At 34.9% G+C, this 20,072-nt stretch overlaps 1 protein-coding gene across 5 annotated transcripts; it reads left to right on the forward strand.

Moving 5' to 3' along the window:
- Nucleotides 1-3,759: 3,759 nt before the first annotated feature.
- On the forward strand, nt 3,760-19,734 carry LOC131153192 (cysteine synthase). Of its 5 annotated transcripts, none has more exons than XM_058105332.1 (12): nt 3,874-3,952; nt 4,612-4,691; nt 5,176-5,226; nt 5,351-5,460; nt 5,847-5,904; nt 8,249-8,512; nt 8,598-8,735; nt 8,840-8,891; nt 11,466-11,545; nt 12,696-12,755; nt 12,895-12,975; nt 19,397-19,734. In XM_058105332.1, the coding sequence occupies exons 3-12, from the start codon at nt 5,185-5,187 to the stop codon at nt 19,487-19,489; spliced, it is 978 nt and encodes a 325-aa protein (XP_057961315.1). In that variant the 5' UTR covers nt 3,874-3,952; nt 4,612-4,691; nt 5,176-5,184; the 3' UTR covers nt 19,490-19,734. The 5 variants fall into 5 exon arrangements, with proteins under 5 accessions (XP_057961314.1, XP_057961315.1, XP_057961318.1 ...); XM_058105333.1 differs by lacking the exon at nt 3,874-3,952 and adding an exon at nt 3,992-4,046; XM_058105334.1 differs by lacking the exon at nt 3,874-3,952 and adding an exon at nt 3,996-4,504.
- Nucleotides 19,735-20,072: the final 338 nt, after the last annotated feature.

Genomic DNA, 20,072 nt, shown 5'->3' on the forward strand with positions numbered 1-20,072 from the left:
AACACCCTGAAAATGAAAAAATCTCAGAATTAAAGTTCAGTATTTTGAAGCATACAATATTTTCCTTAACTGCCAAAAACCCAAATATTGAGTAGAAAGTTTTTACCCAAAAGTATTCAAGTTTAACACCTGAAGGGTTCCCTGACCAATACCCTAAAACTGAAAACCTCCAGTATTAAACTTCAGTATTTTCATGCGTACAACATTTCTTATAACTAGCGTAAGACCAAATATGACTTAAAAAACCTTACCTCAACTCTGGGATGATTTCCAACTAGCTTTCTCCCACGATCCGCTCCAGCAGATTTGGAGAGAACTCCGCTAGGAGCGTCGTGGTGACTTCGGATTGTCGATCCGACGTATATCTGGCCCAAAAATGATGAGAGAGAGAGAGAGAGAGAGCCGAAGGGGAGAGAGAGAAGAGAGTGATGGCTTCTTTCATAAGATATAAATTTGGATTTTCGTATATATAAAACAGGGGATTTCGTAGACGAGCCCGTTCTTCGTCGACGAGCCCTTCACAAATTTCGTCGATGAGACCCTGTATTCATCGACGAAATTCAGGCTGCCTCAGAACCCCTCTCGGTATTTTCTCCTATGTTCGTCGACGAAATTCTTAAAGCCTTCGTCGACGAAACCCTGTGTTCGTCGATGAAGTTTGGCAACTTCCTTCTGTTTCTTTTTCCCATTCCCCTTTCTTTGTTATTTAAATTTCATTTAAAAATCTGGATCGTTACAATTACGCCTACTCAAATTTCATCGAGCACAATACTTTCTCGATCTTTCCATTTTTATGAAGAGTTTGTTTATAAGAATACAAGGAGTTTTATTTTTAAGCTTTATATTTGTATATAAAGTTGTAGATCTTTTAAATTAGTTATGCACTATAGTCTCGAGACTATAGTTTTCCATCAACCAAAGGTATTTTTAAATTTACATTTTTGCCTTTATCTTATTTCACTTCTGCTGAGTTCATAATTATCTCACTAAATTATTCATCTATTAAGGTATTTTCCAATTGATTAACACTACGTTAGGGAGAAGTTTTGGATTTGGATTTGTGCAGATTTGGCAAAATGGAATACAAAAATGTATTGAATATTATCCAATCCAAATTTAAGACATGAAATTCATACTCTCAAATACAACTTAAGTTATTTTGCAAATATCATGTTAGAGTATTAGTGGGATCATGACCATATTTTTACTTTGGTACTTTCATATTTTAATTAGGGGCGAACATTCGGCCGATTCGGTCAATTAACTGAATTAATTGAAAAAAATCGGTTAAGAATTTGTCATAACAAACCAACCGAGTTAACCTTAATACCCAACCTTATTTGACCGAACCAAATCTTCATTTAATTTGATTAACTGAATTTAATCGAACCAAAACTACATCATAATCTCAAATCAAAAACTCGAAAAATGACATAAATCTCAAAACTGCATCGTAATCTTGAATGATTTAGCAACAATCATAGAAACCGCGACGAGGGTTAGGGTGACGGCACAGCAAGGGCTAGAGGCCTAGGACGAAAACACAATAAGGGTGAATCAATTCAAGCAACTAGGCAAGGGCTTGAGCGACGACAAGGGGCCAAGGGCAAGGCGACTTAAACTCTCGAAGTCTCGACTCTTAATCACGAAGTCGATTAGTCAAATTGTGGGATGGAAGTTTAGATTTGGAGTAGGGGTGAGCACAGCGAAGTGCACACTGTGAAGTGCAAAACCTTGTCTTATAGGGTTGGAGGCTGGCTGGTTGGCGTGGTCGGTGACTTGCTGGAGGACAGAGGCTGGTTGGTGGCATGATTGCTGACTCGCTAGATGGCTGGAGGGTTGAGGCTTGAACTGGAAAGTGAAAAGGAATGGAAATGGGAATTTGGAACCCTAAAATCCCAAAGATACTAGTTATCATTATATATAATTTATATTTTGTTTTTAATAATTATATAATTCAATTAAATTTACCTATAACTGAATTTAACCAAAATTAGAACCAAATCGAACCGAATTAAAATTTAAACTAAAATCGAACCCACCGAATTGACTCAATTAATTTGGGTAATTCAATTTTCACAGAATTGTGCTCACTTCTAATTTCAATATATCCATGGAAGTGAATCTCAACTCCTTTCCAATTTAGGATAACTCATCTATACTTGGAAGTTAATCTCAATTCATTTCAAGTTTAGGATAACTACTAAATGATAGTAAGATTGATTTGAAAAATAAAATAGTTTCTATTTAAAAATATTGATTTGCAAAAATTCATTTTTAGATGTTACACGGTAACAAATTTGACATTGTGTCCAAATACATTATTTGAATTGACCCGTTTTAAATTTGAAGATTCCAAATTTAAAATTTATTTTAAAAACATTAACCCTGAAGCTATATTTGGAAAGCCATAAATTAATTCAATCATATTCCTATATGCTTTCTACTATACCCTTTTTAGTAGTTTTCTCCGTATCTTCAGGGATATCCTGGTGAGGGGCCCACTGCCTTAGACGTTGAAAATTTGCCAACGACTTTTCTGTTTTTTGTTTTTTTTTTTGCGTACAGGTCACGACTTTCTCTACCCACCACTAAAAACATACCCATTTAACTTATGCATATAATAAAAATAAAAATAATAAACATAATAATTATTTGGTTATGAAAATATTTTGAAAATTCGTAAATTATTATGTCGTAGTATTAGCGTTAATCTAAAAATTTGATTTTTGTGACGCTATATCTTGTTAGCCGATCATTAAGTGAAAGAAAGAGTAATTTTTTGATAATCTTCAACCTTTATGTCCACTCCAATATGTAATGACATTGAATTGTTGTTATTTTAATAAGTGTATAAACGGGATATTCAGTTTAATTATTTATTATTTTTATTTAAAAAGTAAATCCTTACTTATTACTATTGTTGAATGAGATTAATGTGGGATCCGAGACAAACCTAGTGATGTCTCTTCAAAATTGTTTTATCCATATTTTAAAAATTAGCACTTTTTTGAACAGCTAGAGAGACAAAAAAAAAAAAAAAAAAATAATATAGGGGTGGCAATTTTTCTAAAGCTAAAAAGAATAAAAAAGGAAAAATTTCTTTTTTGTTTAAATGGCTATCAAAAAAATAAAAAAGAAAATTCTTAATCGCATTTTATCAAATTAAATTTTTATTTGTTAGTTACTTGGTTTTTATATTACTTTTCTTACCTTTTGTTTTGATGGAGTTTTTTTTGAAATTTTTTTAAAAATTATGTAAATTAAAAATGAATATTTCTTTCTTTCAATTTATTTTATGAAATATTATCCAAACAATTGTTTTGAAAGAAAAATAAATTTTTTTGCCTCAAATAATTCAATCTAAATAAAGTATAAAATATTGTTAAAACTTGATTTACATTATATGCCCACAATTAAGTTTTTAGGTGAAGTGTTAATTTAACATAGTATCAGAACTAATTACTAGGAGTTCTTAGGTTCTAATATTGTTATCCATATTTATTTTGTGGTGTTTAGAAAACTGTTTTTCTTAAGTATTGTCGAGTTGTACTTTTGTTGATGCACAACTTAATAACTTAACTTTTTAGGTGTAGTGACAATAAATAAATATTGAGGAAAGTTTATAAAATTTCTAAAAGCATAATTGGGAAAAAAACTATTTTTCATAAAATTTTAGCTAAAAAATTCATGAAATTATTAATTATTATTTAAAAAAAATCTGCATATTTTTGCAAAGTGTTTATTCAAGAAAATATTGGTGAAAAAAATGAATGGGTCTAAAAAAAGAGGGCATGGCGACTCAGCTGCTGACGTGTTAAGGACAAAAATTTATCGTTTTATAGCTCTTGGGAAAGATCGTCACGGAGAGTCACTCTGTATGCCAAGCACCGATTTCCTCACAATTTCTCCATCTCTTCAGAACAGTCCTGCTCTTGTCTGCTGAGATCAGGTTTTTGGGTTAATAGTTCAAAGCTCAGTTCTGGAATTCTATTGATCTTATAACATTGGAAATACTGATCATACTGCTCATTTTTCAAAGATCCGTATGCAAATTCTGCTTTGCTTGAGAAATTTATAAGGGGTGATTCTTGGATTGCTGTGGGTTCTGTTTGATTGATGAGAAGTGGAGGATGACGAAAAATAAAACTTTTAATATATATATATATATATATATATATTTTATCTGTTTTAAATTTCGTTTTCGTTTTCGTTTTCTTGGGGAGACTTTTGAGACGAACTTTGTGATTATAGTTCGCGATTCCTTTGTAATCTGCGCGGAAAGTCACATTGTTTGTAAAATTTATAAGATTTGATCTCGTGGGCTCTTTTTTGTTGTTGAGAAACTGTAGGAAGTGTAATTGTTTACTGTTTATGTTTTACCAAATTCTGGGTTAACGTGAAACCTTATTTGAGAGGTTTTGTGTGCAAAATCTAAATCAGCTTTGTGAGGTTTTAAAGATTTGAGGCTTGAAATGTCGTGGGTTGAGGCTCCGGTTGGTTGGTGAGAAAATATATGAAAATAAAAGAAACGAAGAGTAATTATTTTTCACTCTTTCTTTTGGTAAGTAGATTTCATTTTCTAAGACGTTCTTCTGATCGTTTTAACAGCCTTTTTGAGCTTTCGATGAGATCTCTATGAGATTTCCTTATGCAGCCTCCCGGGGTGCTTGTTGGGGGCAGAATGTACGGTATGGGTCCATGTAATAGTGGAATAAGTAGTTTTTAAATTTTTTTTCTCTAAAATATTTAATTAATCTATTTTTTGTGTTTGGTACGAGTTTTTGGCTAAAGATTTCGTTACTGCAATGGATGCTTTGCTTTTCTTTTGTTTTATGATTTTGAGCATGCCAGCTTGTCTACATGAACCCATTCCCTTTTTTGCATATCAAAGTTTACAAGGGGAATGATGAAATTTTATTCAAAATAGATTCATTACCTTTTTTTTTTCCCTTTCTGAATCCATGCTTCCTTTCTAGTATTCTCTATTCTTATGGAATTGTTTAATTTAGTGTAGCAAAGATCCAAACAATCTTAGTCTTTCAATGATTTGCCTTTGAATGTAAAAATATGCTTGTAACAGGTTGTTAATGGTTTTTAATTTTTTTAATGAAGAGTTTATATCTTTGTTTGTTTGTTTGGGCTGAGTAATTCACCTCTTAGTTGCTTGTGCAGAAATTAATAATGGCAGAGGAGAAGACACTGATTGCAAGAGATGTTACTGAAGTAAGCTCCTCTGATTGTTATCTTGTCACTGGTTTTTCCTACGTTTTTTCCTTATATTTTTCTTTTAGTTATTTTATGACGCTGTTTGCTTACCGTGGTTACTCTTGTTTATCTGCTTGTACAGTTAATTGGTAAAACACCATTGGTATATTTGAACAATGTTGTAGATGGCTGTGTGGCACGTATCGCCGCAAAGCTAGAGATGATGGAACCTTGCTCAAGTGTCAAAGATAGGTATTGGCAGAAAATCCTTTTATTTTTTTGGTGGGATGGGAGGTTTGTGTTGAATATTTTTATGCTTAATAATAATTTGGGATTTTGATCATTAATTCCGCAATTATTTACCCTGATTGTGTTTCTCATTCTGTATTTTATAATTTTGGTACAAAGCTATGGTCATGAGATGATGTGGTGTTGTACCATATTAATCTATTCTTGCATCATCTGAGCTGTTATATTGATGGGTGTTGTATGAAATCCTTGTTTGGCAGTTGAGAGTTGTATGGTTTAGAAATCTGCTTTATAAATTGCATCATGGTAACTGCTGTCAATATATTTCTTTTTTTATGGACATATGTTTAAAAAAATTATAACTTGCAAATTCATTTCTGATGCCGCAGGATTGGATATAGTATGATTGCTGATGCAGAAGAAAAGGGTCTAATCATACCAGGGGAGGTTAGTGATTCAATCTGTATTTACTTGCATATGGTTTGGAAAGTGTTATGCTTATACATGTACCCCATGTCTTTCATGAATGTGGAACTCTTATAAATTTTACTTGCATAGTTTTTCTTTCCAGTACATTTTTTTTTATCTCAGGCCTGTTTTTATCAATGAATGTATTAATCATCTCTTGACAGCAATCTTTTATGTCAATTTTATCCTTTCAGATCCTTGGTTTGTTTGTATTACATATGAAATTTTTACAAGGAAAAGGCAATAAGTGAGGCATTTTAATCCTTATGATGCCGAAGCCTTAAGTTGTTGAGGTGTAAGACTTTCGGCAATTGGTTTGTTTGCATCATTTTTTTGTTCTCTATTTTTCATTTCTATGCAGTGAATAAACAAATTTAGAAAATGCATTTGTTTACGTTGTAAGTTTTCTGTTTTTGTTCAGTTTTCAATTATTTGTGAAAAAAATGAAGACCAAATTTTTTAGTTTTCAGTTTCTTTTGGCAATCAGAATTTTTTAATATCTAGATTTAGCTTTTTCGGATTAAATCATTCATTTTATACATACTCATTAACTAAAATTAAAATAAAATGGTCATATAAATTAAAAAAATAACTAAAATTAATATGCCTATAAAAATTTTAGAAATTCAAAAAATAAGAAAGCCATTTACAAAATATTTGTACTATTTTTCAATTGTTGTGTATAGTTAGATTTTTATAGTAAAGTGATTTTTGGAATATAGTAATAAAGTAAAATAATTATAATAATTTTTTTATTGTAGCATTTTTAGTTTATATTATTTTGTACTTTTATTATTTCAACAATAATTTTTCCACTATGGAAAAAATGAGCATTTGTTTTTAAATTTTTTTATAGATATTAGCTGAACAGGTTGCTGGTTTTCACTTTTTAGTTTACATTTTCGATTTTTAGTTTTTGTACTTGGTTTTCAATTTCATAATTTTTCATAGTGATACCAAACACCCCTTTTTTTTTTTTAGATAAAAGTATGCAAATAAATTACATTGCATATTTTTTTAAAAATAGAGGGAAATTAATAAAATTACAAGTAAAATTTTAAAAATAAAAAATAATTTGTGGTGTGTTGGTTTTTCAGGGGAGTTAGCCTTTCAGAAGTTTAGGAGATTGGAGGAATCTTTTCACTTGATTTTTCTTTTTCTTTCTTCGTTATTTTTTTTTTTGGAGATTTCATCTTTTTTTTTTTTTTTGTAAATTCTCCTCCTATTAATGAAATCTTTTCTTTTGCTATAAAAAGAGATAGTTATAACATTGCAAAGTGTAAATTAGTTACATTGCAAAGTTCAAATTTGTTTGATGATCCCAGATGCAACCCTCAATTATTGTTGCAAGGTTGAGGTTCAAGAGTTCTAGAGATAAACTCATATTAGGACATCCCTTTCAAACAAACACGTCTTAACATTTTGTAAAACCCTAAAAATGATAGTAACTGATATCATGCGTAAAAAATAATGTGTAGATCCACATTAACCTAAATATTGTGTAAAACATATCCCAAAATGCCCAAGGCATTTTGGGCATGCTTCATTTTAAGACGAGCCTCGATTGAGCCTCTTAAAACATTATGTAAAACCCTACTTAATAATAACTGATACCATGTGTAAAACATAATATGTAGATCCACATTGTAACCCTTGCTTATCACTGGATTGCAAGTTTAGTTGTAGCTGTTGGTGTGCATCATTTGCTAAACCTATACCTGCCCACCAAGTTTTTGAGTTGAATGATAGATATGCTATCAATTTTATTTGCCATGCATTTTGTAGTCTCATCTGCTTCCTTGTTTATGTGAGATTTAATGTACTTTCCCTCAATATATTTCACAGTACTCTTATCCCTCTCCCTCTGTCCCTTTGTCTTGTTTTTTAGCTGGTGTAATCCCTGCGACTATGAAACACTGAGAAAATAGTTGTGCTCTGGCACCATGAAAGTGGTGTTATTGTTGTTCTTGTTAATATTGTTGTTATATGTGGAACTGTCAGCTGGTGTCCTGGTGGTATCACCACAAATCATTAATAAATCTGTTGCTTTTTTCGTACCCTTGTATAAGTTGCTTCCTCCTCCTCCTCCTCCTCCTCCTCCTCTTCTTTCTTCTTCATTATGGGGTTTCTGAATTTGAGTTGATGAGTTGTTTCAGGATTTTATTTTTTTTTGAATATTTTGAAATGATAATTGTTGTTACCATCATTATTATTTGCTGGTTTCTGGATTTTGGGCGAGTGAAATGAGTGTTTATTGAATATCTTGAGAGGACAAAATATTCATCACTGTTTTCACTGATCATTTAATTAATGGCTGTTGCAGAGTGTCCTCATTGAGCCTACGAGTGGTAATACTGGCATAGGGCTGGCATTCATGGCAGCAGCTAAGGGTTACAAGCTCATCATCACTATGCCTGCTTCAATGAGTCTCGAGAGAAGAACAATTCTCCGTGCCTTTGGAGCCGAGCTGGTCCTCACTGATCCAGCAAGGGGCATGAAAGGAGCTGTTCAGAAGGCAGAAGAAATAGTGGCAAAGACGCCCAATGCCTATATGCTTCAGCAATTTGAAAACCCCGCTAACCCAAAGGTTCGATTTGCATCTATATCTTGTGCAATAGCATGGAGTTTTCACCTGGGATATTTACAAGGAGTTTGTTATTGTTTCTCTTCAGGTTCATTATGAGACCACTGGACCAGAGATCTGGAAAGGCTCAGCTGGGAAAGTTGATGCTTTGGTTTCTGGAATAGGGACTGGAGGTACGGTAACAGGTGCAGGGAAGTTCCTCAAAGAGCAAAACCCTGATATTAAGGTTGGCTTTTGTGAATTTTCCTTATTGGGAATGATTCATGTTGTTTGTTTGTAAATATCCTTGTTTCTTATATTGCCAATTTGCTTTTTTCTTTATGTTTTCAGCTGTATGGTATAGAGCCAGTAGAAAGTGCTGTATTATCTGGAGGGAAACCCGGTAAGTCAAAATTTGCATGCTCTTCTAGTTTTGCTTCAATCTTCTTGATGTTAGAAATTGTTGTGCGTAGCAATTATGAACTAAATGGTTTGGATTATGCTTTTGTTTGAGAAATGGATTGAGATTGCTTTCTACCAGTATTTTGTTTTTCATAAACAAACACTGTTGGGGGGTTTGTTTATGTTATTTTAGTATTTATTTTCTAAAATTATATAAAGAAAAGTTATATTCTCACTTCATCTAAATTGGTTTGATGCATAATTCTTTTGATAATTTTTTTCTTTTTAATATGTTGTTTTTTGAGGCTCTAGTGGTAATGCTATAGCAGTGTGGAAACCGTTGTTTGGAAATGGTCGTGGAGAAACTACTGTGGCTTTTCTACTGAAAAATTGTCGGGTAAAAGAAAAACTGCTATGTATACAACATGCTTTACTATGTGTTTAGTAAATAGTAAATACCGCTATGATAGTGGCGTGAATGTAAAAAATGACCAGAATAGACACTCTTTTGATTTTACAGTCTGTCATTAATGAAGATATAGGGATGACATCTGTACTTGCTTAAATTCATTTTTTTTCTTGCTAAAGCAGAAGTAAGAGGCGTGCTTCAAACTGCTTCTTAAACTGTGCCTCTGGACTGCAATTGCTTCTACTGAATACACTCATATTTCCTTTTTTCTATTTCAATTCAAACAATTGAGGTACTGTGTTGGTGTTCAAAAGTAGCTGCACCTCTGCCAAAAGCATTACCAAACAGACACAAGTGCCTGATATTTATGTATTATTAACCTAGGGACTGTATGTTATCACTGTCAAAAATTATGTAAACAAAAACCAGAAACAAAAATTAAAAAGTAGAAGCAAAAATTCATTTTTTTTCTTGCTAAAGCAGAAGTAAGAGGCGTGCTTCAAACTGCTTCTTAAACTGTGCCTCTGGACTGCAATTGCTTCTACTGAATACACTCATATTTCCTTTTTTCTATTTCAATTCAAACAATTGAGGTACTGTGTTGGTGTTCAAAAGTAGCTGCACCTCTGCCAAAAGCATTACCAAACAGACACAAGTGCCTGATATTTATGTATTATTAACCTAGGGACTGTATGTTATCACTGTCAAAAATTATGTAAACAAAAACCAGAAACAAAAATTAAAAAGTAGAAGCAAAAACTAAAAATTGAAAACCAGCAATCTGTTTTGTTAATTTTATAAAACTAATACAAATTAAAAACTTGATTGAACAAATTTTCATTTTTGTCCTTGAATAAAATAACTATTTAAAAATATTAATTAAATAATGAAATTTAAAATTAAATTATAAAGTTTAAAATTTTAAAAAAATATTAAAATATAAATTATTACAATTATTTTGTTTAATTATCATATTTTATAACTTTCTTTTAGTGCTACAAGAAGAATCATATTTTACATGAAAGTTGCAAAGTAGTAAATTTATTTTTAAATGACATTATTTTTTTTTTCCAAAATTTTAGAATTTTTTTTTAATTTGCTATTTTAATTGTATTATAAATCAGTCATTTTATTTAGTTTTAATTAAAAATTATATATGAAATGAAAGATTTAATTTACAAAATTTCATTTTGCATATTAAAGGCTTCTGGCAACAGGTTGCCTAAACAGTTGAAAACCATAGAACCTGGTTTTCAGTTTTTTTGAGAGCAGGTGAAAATTGATGACAAAACAACAAAACAAGTGACGTAAATAAATGAGCTTTCATAATATGTTTCTTCACTGTACAGAAACAAAAACAGAACAAAACAGAAATGATGCTAAACAGACCTTTAGATATTGATTTTAGCATCCCCCATGGTTTGCTAGGGGTTTCCTTGTGAACTTCATCCTTTGTTGTGATCCTATAGGTGAAGTTTCATTAATATTTCTAATGACTTCCCTTTTTGCTACACATCCCTCCAAACAAATCTCTGTCTTCTTTGACGCTGAAATCACTGAATATTGAATATTTAATATTGAGTTCTGATAATTTAGTCGACATCAGCATCTTAATTATCAGGATGACTATGACCCACATGTTACAGGCATTCATGCTTTAAAAATTGTATTGTGATAATCAACTTTTTGTAAAGGGCATCCCCAGGCCACAAGGCCCACCGCTTTGCAAGGGTAGGGAGAGGGTCGTGACAGTGTATGCAGCCTTACCCCTACTTTTGTGTGTAGTAAGGCTATTTCCTTGGATTCGAACTTGTGACCAACTGGTCACAAAGGAGCCTCACTGTTGATCCGAGGCTCGCCCTCAGCTTTTTGTCTAATCATTTTTTGGGGGGGAGGGGGGGGAATCGACCATTGGGGTGTGTGTGTTGTTTATAAACACACCCACACGCACACATAAATATAAAATAGGTTTGCATGTATACACGTGCGCACGCCCGCACACACGGAGAGAGAGAGAGAGAGAGCGAGAGAGAGAGAGAGAGAATGTATGCGCGCACGTGATGTTCTAGTTAAATCTTATCTGTGCACTTTCGAGACAATCACTATCTTCTTGTTGTCTGAGTCTTTCTCCTAGCATGATGAATTGCATACATGTGATTGTATTAGGCCCACATAAGATCCAAGGTATTGGTGCTGGTTTTATTCCTGGAGTTTTGGACGCTGGTATTCTTGATGAAGTTATTCAGGTAAGCGAAATAGAATTTGCTTTGCCACTTTTTTTTTTTTTAATAAAAAATTTGTGCTGACATGGGTTCTACTTTCACATTATTAGTTCTGTTGGCAATTGTTGCATTCTTTTAAAATGGATTTCTATCTTCAAAAAGGCGATTAATCGCTGTGGTTCTCTGGGTTGTAAAGACCTGCAAGGTGGATACTTCTTAAATTTATCAATACCATGCTTTAATTTCTGTGCCATGACCGTGAGGGCTTTGTCCCTTTATTATCTGCTTCTCATCTACTTTTATTTTGATGAGCAGTCTTGTGTTTCAAAATCTGAAGTATATACACTATTATTTACTTGTGATCTACTTTAGTTTTGATGGGAAGCTGATCTTTTGGTAATTTTGGAAGTGTATACGCCCATGCCTATGCAGACTATGGGTGCCCCATGTAAATGCATGCATGGGTGTAACAGTGTTGTGCCCAACTCTGGTGAGGTTTTGTCCGCTTTGGCCCACTAGTCTCACGGATTTGTCCTATATATGGTGCCTCACATAGTCAAAGCCTAAACCATCCGTATAAGCACAAGATCTCCCTAATACACATCTGATGTAGGACCGTGACAAGCTCTCCCATTTGATCTTTGACGTCCTCAGTAGAGTGGCTTACACCTCAATGTAGGATCCACCCACATGATAGTATACCCATAGGGTGGCTCGGATACCAAATGCATCGGTCTTGGACTCAACTCCGGTGAGGGATTGTCCGCTTTGATCCACTGGCGTCATAGATTTGTCCTATTAAAGACACCTCACATAGTCAGAGCCCAAACCATCCTTATAAGCCCAAGATCTCCTTAGTACACATCCGATGTGGGACCGTAACAATGGCCATGGAACATGGTTTTTCTTTCATGGTTCTGCTGGCAGAGAGAGAGAGAATTTAATCCCCAACCGAAGTTGCTAAGATTTTGACCTCTTGAAGTATTCTAGATGTTGCTGAATAGTTTTCTTTCCAGATGCTATTGTAGTTATATGAATATGCTTTTGATGATGCAGCACTATCTTCTGATGAGACAAAGGTTTTAATTTCTTTTCCATGCATAGACAGCCTTTCGTTTATTATCTTTGAGTACTACTAATCTAATTTCTCATTCCTCTTAATATTTCTTTGCAGATATCGAGTGAAGAAGCTATTGAAACTGCTAAGCTTCTTGCATTGAAAGAAGGTTTGCTGGTAAGTTCACTGTAATTGATCTAGTTTAAGTGGGCCTGAACAGTCACAACTCTATTCTCATTTAGAAGTAAAGAAGTTTTAATATCTTGTTGTTTTGTTGCATGCCTTTCACGGTTATTGCTGGAACATTTATTTTCAGGTAGGAATATCCTCTGGTGCTGCGGCTGCAGCTGCAATCAAAATAGCAAAGAGGCCTGAAAATGCTGGAAAGCTCATTGTTGTAAGTCCATTTTCTTCTTTTCATCGGTATTTATATATATATATACGCACACACACACGCATATATTATGTGTAAGGAGGAATTGCTTGGTTCCATAGAGGTTTAAATTTAAAATTATCTTTGTTGAGTCTTATTATTACCTCCTGACAGGGATTTCTTTGAAAAGAAATGTTTAAATGTGGGGTTGATCTTTAATTTTTAGGTCCTTGTCATTATTGGTTAATTATAATATATAAAGAGGGCTGCAGACCTAATTTTGTTGGCATCAGAGCATCTGCAATACCAAGTTGATTTGTCCTTTTCATCTCTTTCGTCTTATTCCTCTCACAATTTTTTCTCTATCAAATCTCAAGTATTGTCATAGATTGGAGAGTTGATTAGGGGTTCCCCCTCTTTTTGTCTTACCCCTATGCAGCATGTTTCAAAGACTGCTGCTCCTTTCCAGCTGTAATGGATCACTAACGAAATGCCTTTTTTTTAAGGCTTATTCTTGTAGTTCCATCCTGTTTGTTTCATGCTTATGTGCTGGAATTACTAGTTGCTGAGTTTGATAGATATTCATGATATTGCTGCTCTATAATTGTGCGTGGCTGGCAGTACTAGAGTTATGAAATTGTGACAGGCAGAACCTGCTTTATCAATTATGTGTGTGACTGACAGGCAGTAGTATTTGTTTGATCAATTTGGTGACTGGCACATCTGCTTGATCAATTGGTGATTTGTTTGATCAATTGCTTGATCTTGTCCTGTCCTGTTTCTGCCTGTGTTGTGCCTATCTCGTGGGTTGAATGGCTGCTCAGTATCTTGTAATGTTTCTGGTTTTCCTGGCCATGTGTACTATTATTAGATTCTATCAAGTGATATCAAAGTGTCCCTTCTAAGTTCTTCTGATGGCTCATACTCTGATTATAACTGTAGAATTGAATGAGAATGATTGATCTGGTTGCATTTTAGAGCTTTTGGGGAGGGGACGTGCTCAAGTATGTGATTGATGATTCCCCCACCCCCCCCCCCCCCCCCCCCCCCCGTAAAAAAAATACATCTGTGAAATATTTTGAGTGGAAGAAAGATGATTATCTTGTGAAATTGTGGCTCTGGAACAATGTGGAATCCTTTGTCAGTGGAAGTTCATGTTTTATAAGACTGCCTAAGGAGTGTCAGAGGCAATTAGAGAGCAATATTAGCAGTATAAGAATGACCTCAAGTTAATCAGTTGTATGAATATGTTTTTAAGTTGCAGCAAGATGATAGGACCATTAGGTCTGGTGAGTATTTGGTGTTCTTCAGTGTATGATGGAGTTAAAGATCTATTATCATGTTAGTAGTGATACTGGAAAACAAAACAAGCAACAAGAAGATGAGCTTTATATTGCCAAGTTCTTATGCAGCCAAATTCTAGAGCAGCAAGGAAATCATGGACAGATTCTAGCAGGTTATCCTTGCCCTCCTTGTGCAGTGCTTAGGCTAGAGTGCAGTGAACATCATTTCCTCCCAATAGTTTCATCACTATCAGAGAATGTTTTGCCATCGTACTAACTTGTTCCTCTACTTGTGATGGCTCTACTAGAGGGAGAGGAGGTTTGGAGGCTGAGGCTGTGCTGGTAGTAAAGGTGGAGGCACTGGAGATATAAGGAAGTGCACTTATTTTGGCAAGGCAAATCATACTGGACAAATGCTGGGAAGCATGGTTGGCTGGTAGATGTAGAAAATTTCATGAAAAACCAAAAACTTGACTGAAGCTGAACCCTTCTTTCATTTTGGTTAAGTTCTTTGCTTATGGTTTTCCATTTTAGTTCTTTATTTATTTGGTTTTTGATTTGGTTTCGGTTTCTGTTTGGGTTCCAATTCGAGGTAAAATAACTGAAGGAAAAAACCTAAAAAAAACCCAAGTTGTAACTATTAAATTTATATTATTAATTTAATATTTATAATTTTGAAGTTTCATGCTTTCTTTATCTGGTTCATTAAATATTTCACACGCTATGTGGTTTGATGGAGTATGTAAGTGGTTACTTTACTGCAGCAGCAGAAGGCATACTTATTAAGGGGAGTGGAGGGAACATAAGGCACAGAGCAGCATCCAGTGTTGCACATACTTCTCGGGGGGTGAAAGTGGTACGTGTTGGGTTGTTGTCCTGTCCAGCCTTCCCCGTGTTAACGAGCATGTTCATTTGGAAGATCATTGGCCGCGAAAGCCTTTGTGGCAAAATAGCCAAGAACATTTACCTTTTAAAAATGAATAATTTAACAGGATAACCACGTGGAAAACTGAACCCGACCTGTAAACTGTCAGTTCATTGGACTTGGTTCAGGATTGGTTCTGTGAATTGCAAACCGATTTCCTTTGATTTGGTTTTGGTTTAGATAAAATTTAACCAAACAACCCTATATATATCCCTGCAGAATAGCACGGGCAAACCAGTTTTATAGGGGTGCAGAGTGATGGTTAGATGATTGAGTTACCCTATTACCATACTGTGGTGTTGTCTTGAGGGGATTCCCTCTCTTCGATGTGTGCTTTAGCCACCTCTTCCTTTATTCCTCAGGTTATTGACTTGAGTGCATCAGAACCATGTCTAGTATGCCCTCATTTTATTCTATTTACATTTTTGTACCCCATTCCTCTGTCCCTTGCCCATGGCACATCTAGGCCCGTTGCTTAGCCTGTCCTCAATCTGTACACTTTGTTCCTCATTTCCTTTCATTTGATATCTGTGGATCATCTAACAAAACTTTTCACATTTTTCCATAAAAACGTTTTTTTTTACTGATTGTTTCATCCATGACCTTCAAATGAGGATGAAAACTGGTGGGGAGCCATGAGGCTGATGAACTTTTCTTGTTGATGTGATGGTGCTGCTCTTTATGCCAATAGTCTCTTATCCAGTGGAACTTGGGCCTTTATCCTGCCTTACAACCTTATGGAAGCTTGTTCCCTGTCTTAGATCTTTATCTAGTATAAATGGTGAGGCTTGTCAGCCATAGGGAAAGCTCACAGGATTTCTTTTCTGGGTTTTGTTGACATTTCGAAAAACCATCTGATTTAGACATAGAAGCCCTCTTGGTTATTCATACTTGATTTCATTTGTGGATTACTGTTCTCTAATTTGTTGGGTTTAGTTGTTCAAATCAAGGGCTGATGCTCCTTTTAATATCAATTTTTTCCATAAAAAGAGAGATTCAGTTTTGTACTGTATTCCCATTAAGACTTAAATGCAGCCAATGCTCTTTAAAATGTTTGAGGAGCTTTTGATAATTTTTGTATCTCTATTGGAATGATGCATTAGACTTGTCCTCATATGATGGAGGACCACCTAAATCGTTTAGGTTGCCTGTTTGGCAATTCATTTTAGGCATAGATTTAGGAAACTGTGCTTGTATTAGGCTTAGTATGTAGTTTTTGAGAATTTCAATTTGAATTTGGAATTCAGCACTGCTTTCCTTGGTTCTCACCCCCTTTTTTTTCTCATGCAGTTCTCTTCCTCTTCTCCTTCCTTATTCCTCCTCCTCCTCCTTTCTTCTTCTTCCCTCCTCCTTTTCTCTGTTCGGCCCTTTCTTTTTTGTCTTGCTGTTTCTTTCCTTTTCTCCTCCTTCCTTCTTCTCCTTATCTTCTCCTTTCTGTTTATCTTCCTACTGTGGTGCTCTGTTTCTGTCTCTCCACTGCTTTACATCACCATGCACCCGAACAAAACGGAGTTGCTGAGTGGAAGAATAGACATTTACTTTATGCGGCAGCAGCACATGATTTATTGATTCATATAAGTGTAGCTCATCAATTTTGGTAGATGCTTCCTTACTGCCTGTTTTCGTATTGATGAGCAACCATCTGCTTTGGGAAATAAATCATTGTGCTCTGTTATTTCAAAAATATCCATACAAAGCCTTTATGCATGTTTGCTTGTTGCTTTTTGAATAATTTTCATTTGATGGGAAATAAGTTATCATTCGGAGCATCAAAATAATTTTCTTAGGATATTCACATATTCAAAAAGCTTACAAGTGCTACTGCCCTGTTGTCTCAAAAGCTATTCATCAGTTTTTAGGTAAGTCTTTATATATTCGTTCCTACTCGGGAAGGAACTAAGGAAGCAATTGTGCTGCCCAAGCCTATGGAACAAGAGGTTCTTATGGTCCTATTCTATCAACATCTAAAGTACTTCAACTGTGGCAATGCCAGTGATGACAAGCAGTGCGTCCTCTTCTATTACACATGTATCAACTTCCTTGTCTGAGGACCCTACTCTTCAGCAGTGTATTACTCTGCATACAGGTACCATTCTTGTTTCACAAAGCATCCTATTGCCAACCCTATGACCTTTCAATAAGCTGCCTCATGCTCTGGTTGGACGCAAATGATGAATGTTGTCTGCTCTGAAGCAGGCTGATAAACTGGTAATTGAGTCAATTGACCGAGCTTCCTCTTGGCAAACCCGCAGTGGGTTGTAGTTGTAGGTGGGTTTACACTGCAAAATGCCACATTGATTGTACATTGAGAAGCTTAAGGCTTGCCTCATGGCCAAAGGATACTGAGGACTACTTTGGTACCGTTTCTTTTTGCAGCATGTCTGAACTGGGTGTCATATCTCTTGGTTCCCTGTTTGATTGACCCTTATATCAGTGGGATGTCAAGAAAGTTTTTTTTACATGGTGACCTGCCAGGAGGAAGTTTACATGCAGCAGCCTGCAGGGGTAGTTCAGTAAAGCTCATAGGCTGAAAAAGGCCATTTCTGGTCTACAACAATCACCTCATGCTTTGTTTGAGATGTTTAGTGAGGTGGTCACAATCCTTTGGCTTTGTGTGACTGTGCTCATATCATTCTGTTTGTGTATGTCATTGTTCTCAGTTGTGTGATAATTGTAGTGTATGTTGATATTGTTTCTGGAAGTACCATGGTGCGATTGCTGACCTCAAGGAGTTTACTCATTTTCCAGATTAAAGATATAGTCTGTTATGGTACTTTCTTGGTATTGAAGCTGTTATGTACTCAAGCTTGGGATTAATTTGTCTCAGTGGAAGCATGTACTTGATTTCTTGAGGGAACAGGTATGATTGGGTTCAAGCCAGTAGATGCTAATGTGAATTGCTAGTCAGTGGAAGCACTTATTTGATCCTGATCAACATGGTAGGCTAGTGGATAAGCTAATATATTTGACAGTAACCTGACCAGTAGTATATCCACTTGGGTTGTAAGCTATTTCATCGATGATCCTGAATAGGCACATGTTTTTTTTTTGGGGGGGGGGGGGGGGGGTGGTTGTATGCTAGATCTTGATGTATTTGGAAATTCTCCAGGGAAGGGACATAGAGATCAGAGGATGTAAGTCATGTTGATATTTTGCATATTTAGATGTGGATTGGGTTGAAAATCAAGACGATATGAGGTCCATTTCATAGTAATGTAGCCACATCCAGACTTTGAGGAATAAGAAGCACAATGTGGTAGAAGGAAGTGCTGAAGCTGAATACATAGCTATGACCCATGCTGGTTGTGGGCTACAGTTGGGTCGAACTATTCTTTCTGAGGTGCACTGTGCTGCAATGACAAAGTTGCTATCTGTATTGCAAATAATCCTCTTACCTATCAGAATACAAAACACATCGAAGTGGACTGTCCTTTCAGTCATGATTTGGCCATGTCTAAAAAAGTGGCATCACCTTATGTCGAAGTTAGGAGATCAAGATGCTTGAGATGATCTAAGTTATATAACCTTTGCATCGAGCTGGCATGGAGGATATTAATGCTCAAGGGGAGTGTGAGGAGTATTACTATCTCCTGATAGCAGTTTTGTAATAAAACATCTTGTGTGGGTCAATGTGTAATTTTTAGATTCTAGTCGCTGTTATATTATATGAGGTAGGGAACAGGCCTAATTTAGTTGCTCGAACCTATTCTTACTTTAAGAAACTAAAGCCTAAAACTCAACAATCTTGAATGAGTTTTTGTTTGGTTCGAATATTATTCCATTGATGATTCTAAATGACAAATGAAATGAAGAAAGATCGTCTGTTTTGGTAATTGGCAGAATCAGCTTGGGATGTGTTTTTTGGGATCTCTGATAAGTTCTATTGATTGAAGTTATCAGACATTTTCATTAACATAAACCATTTGGGGTATGAGGTTTTCATCGACATGCAATTCCATCTGTGTGGAAAAAATTGCTATTTGAAGTGCAGTGCAATATGCATCTCCGCTTTAGCTTCCTGCATTCTGTATTCCATTTATTTATTGAACTCCTCATTATAACATGGCGTGTGCAACATGAGAAACTTATTCTGGTGTGCGAATAACTTTACCCATCATTTATTCTACATATTGTAAATTTAGCTTGGGCTTTCTTTGGATCTGTTGTCCTCCATGTACATGTCCTTATCTCAACTGATAGTACTATTGTTCTAAATTTTTAGCTTCTACATGAACAGGTGGTTTTCCCCAGCTTTGGAGAGCGCTATTTATCCTCTGTGCTGTTCGAATCAGTCAAGCGGGAGGCAGAAAATATGGTTTTTGAGCCGTAACTTGGCTACCAGTTTGGTTGGGACATGGTACAAAGCTTGTTTTTTTATCTAGTCCAATGAAATTTCAGTTGGGTAATTTTACTTGGACTCTACAATAAAATGCAATCTTTGTTGTGGTGTTTGTATATGAAAAATGCTGTGTGGGCTGAACTTGGAATTGGATTTTATAATGTGTTAGAAGGATATAGAAGAGAATGTGATTTCAATTGGGTGATGCTTTGAAGAATGATAAAAATTTTCCTCAACAGTTTGAAGGTGCTTTTTGATGGCTCTCATGCAAACGATGTTATCAATTGCTATTCAAGAGTTTCATGCAGGCTCAACAATTTTAATAAATATTTCAAAAAAAATTCTATCTGGATCCACATTTTGTTTTTCTTGCTTTGTGTTTCATGTTTTGTTTGTGTTTTTCTGTTTTTTTTTTTTTCTAATAACAATGTTTATCATTTATAACTTTTTGGTTTAAGATTTAAAACAGGACTTTATGATAATAGCATCCTTTAATTTTTCTCAACAAATTGGGTGTGTGCTTGTACACATTAAATGGTACAATCCCAACAAATTAGGAATACTGAATGGATTT

Source organism: Malania oleifera, chromosome 4 (genome assembly GCF_029873635.1).
Source record: "Malania oleifera isolate guangnan ecotype guangnan chromosome 4, ASM2987363v1, whole genome shotgun sequence".
Lineage (NCBI taxonomy): Eukaryota > Viridiplantae > Streptophyta > Magnoliopsida > Santalales > Ximeniaceae > Malania > Malania oleifera.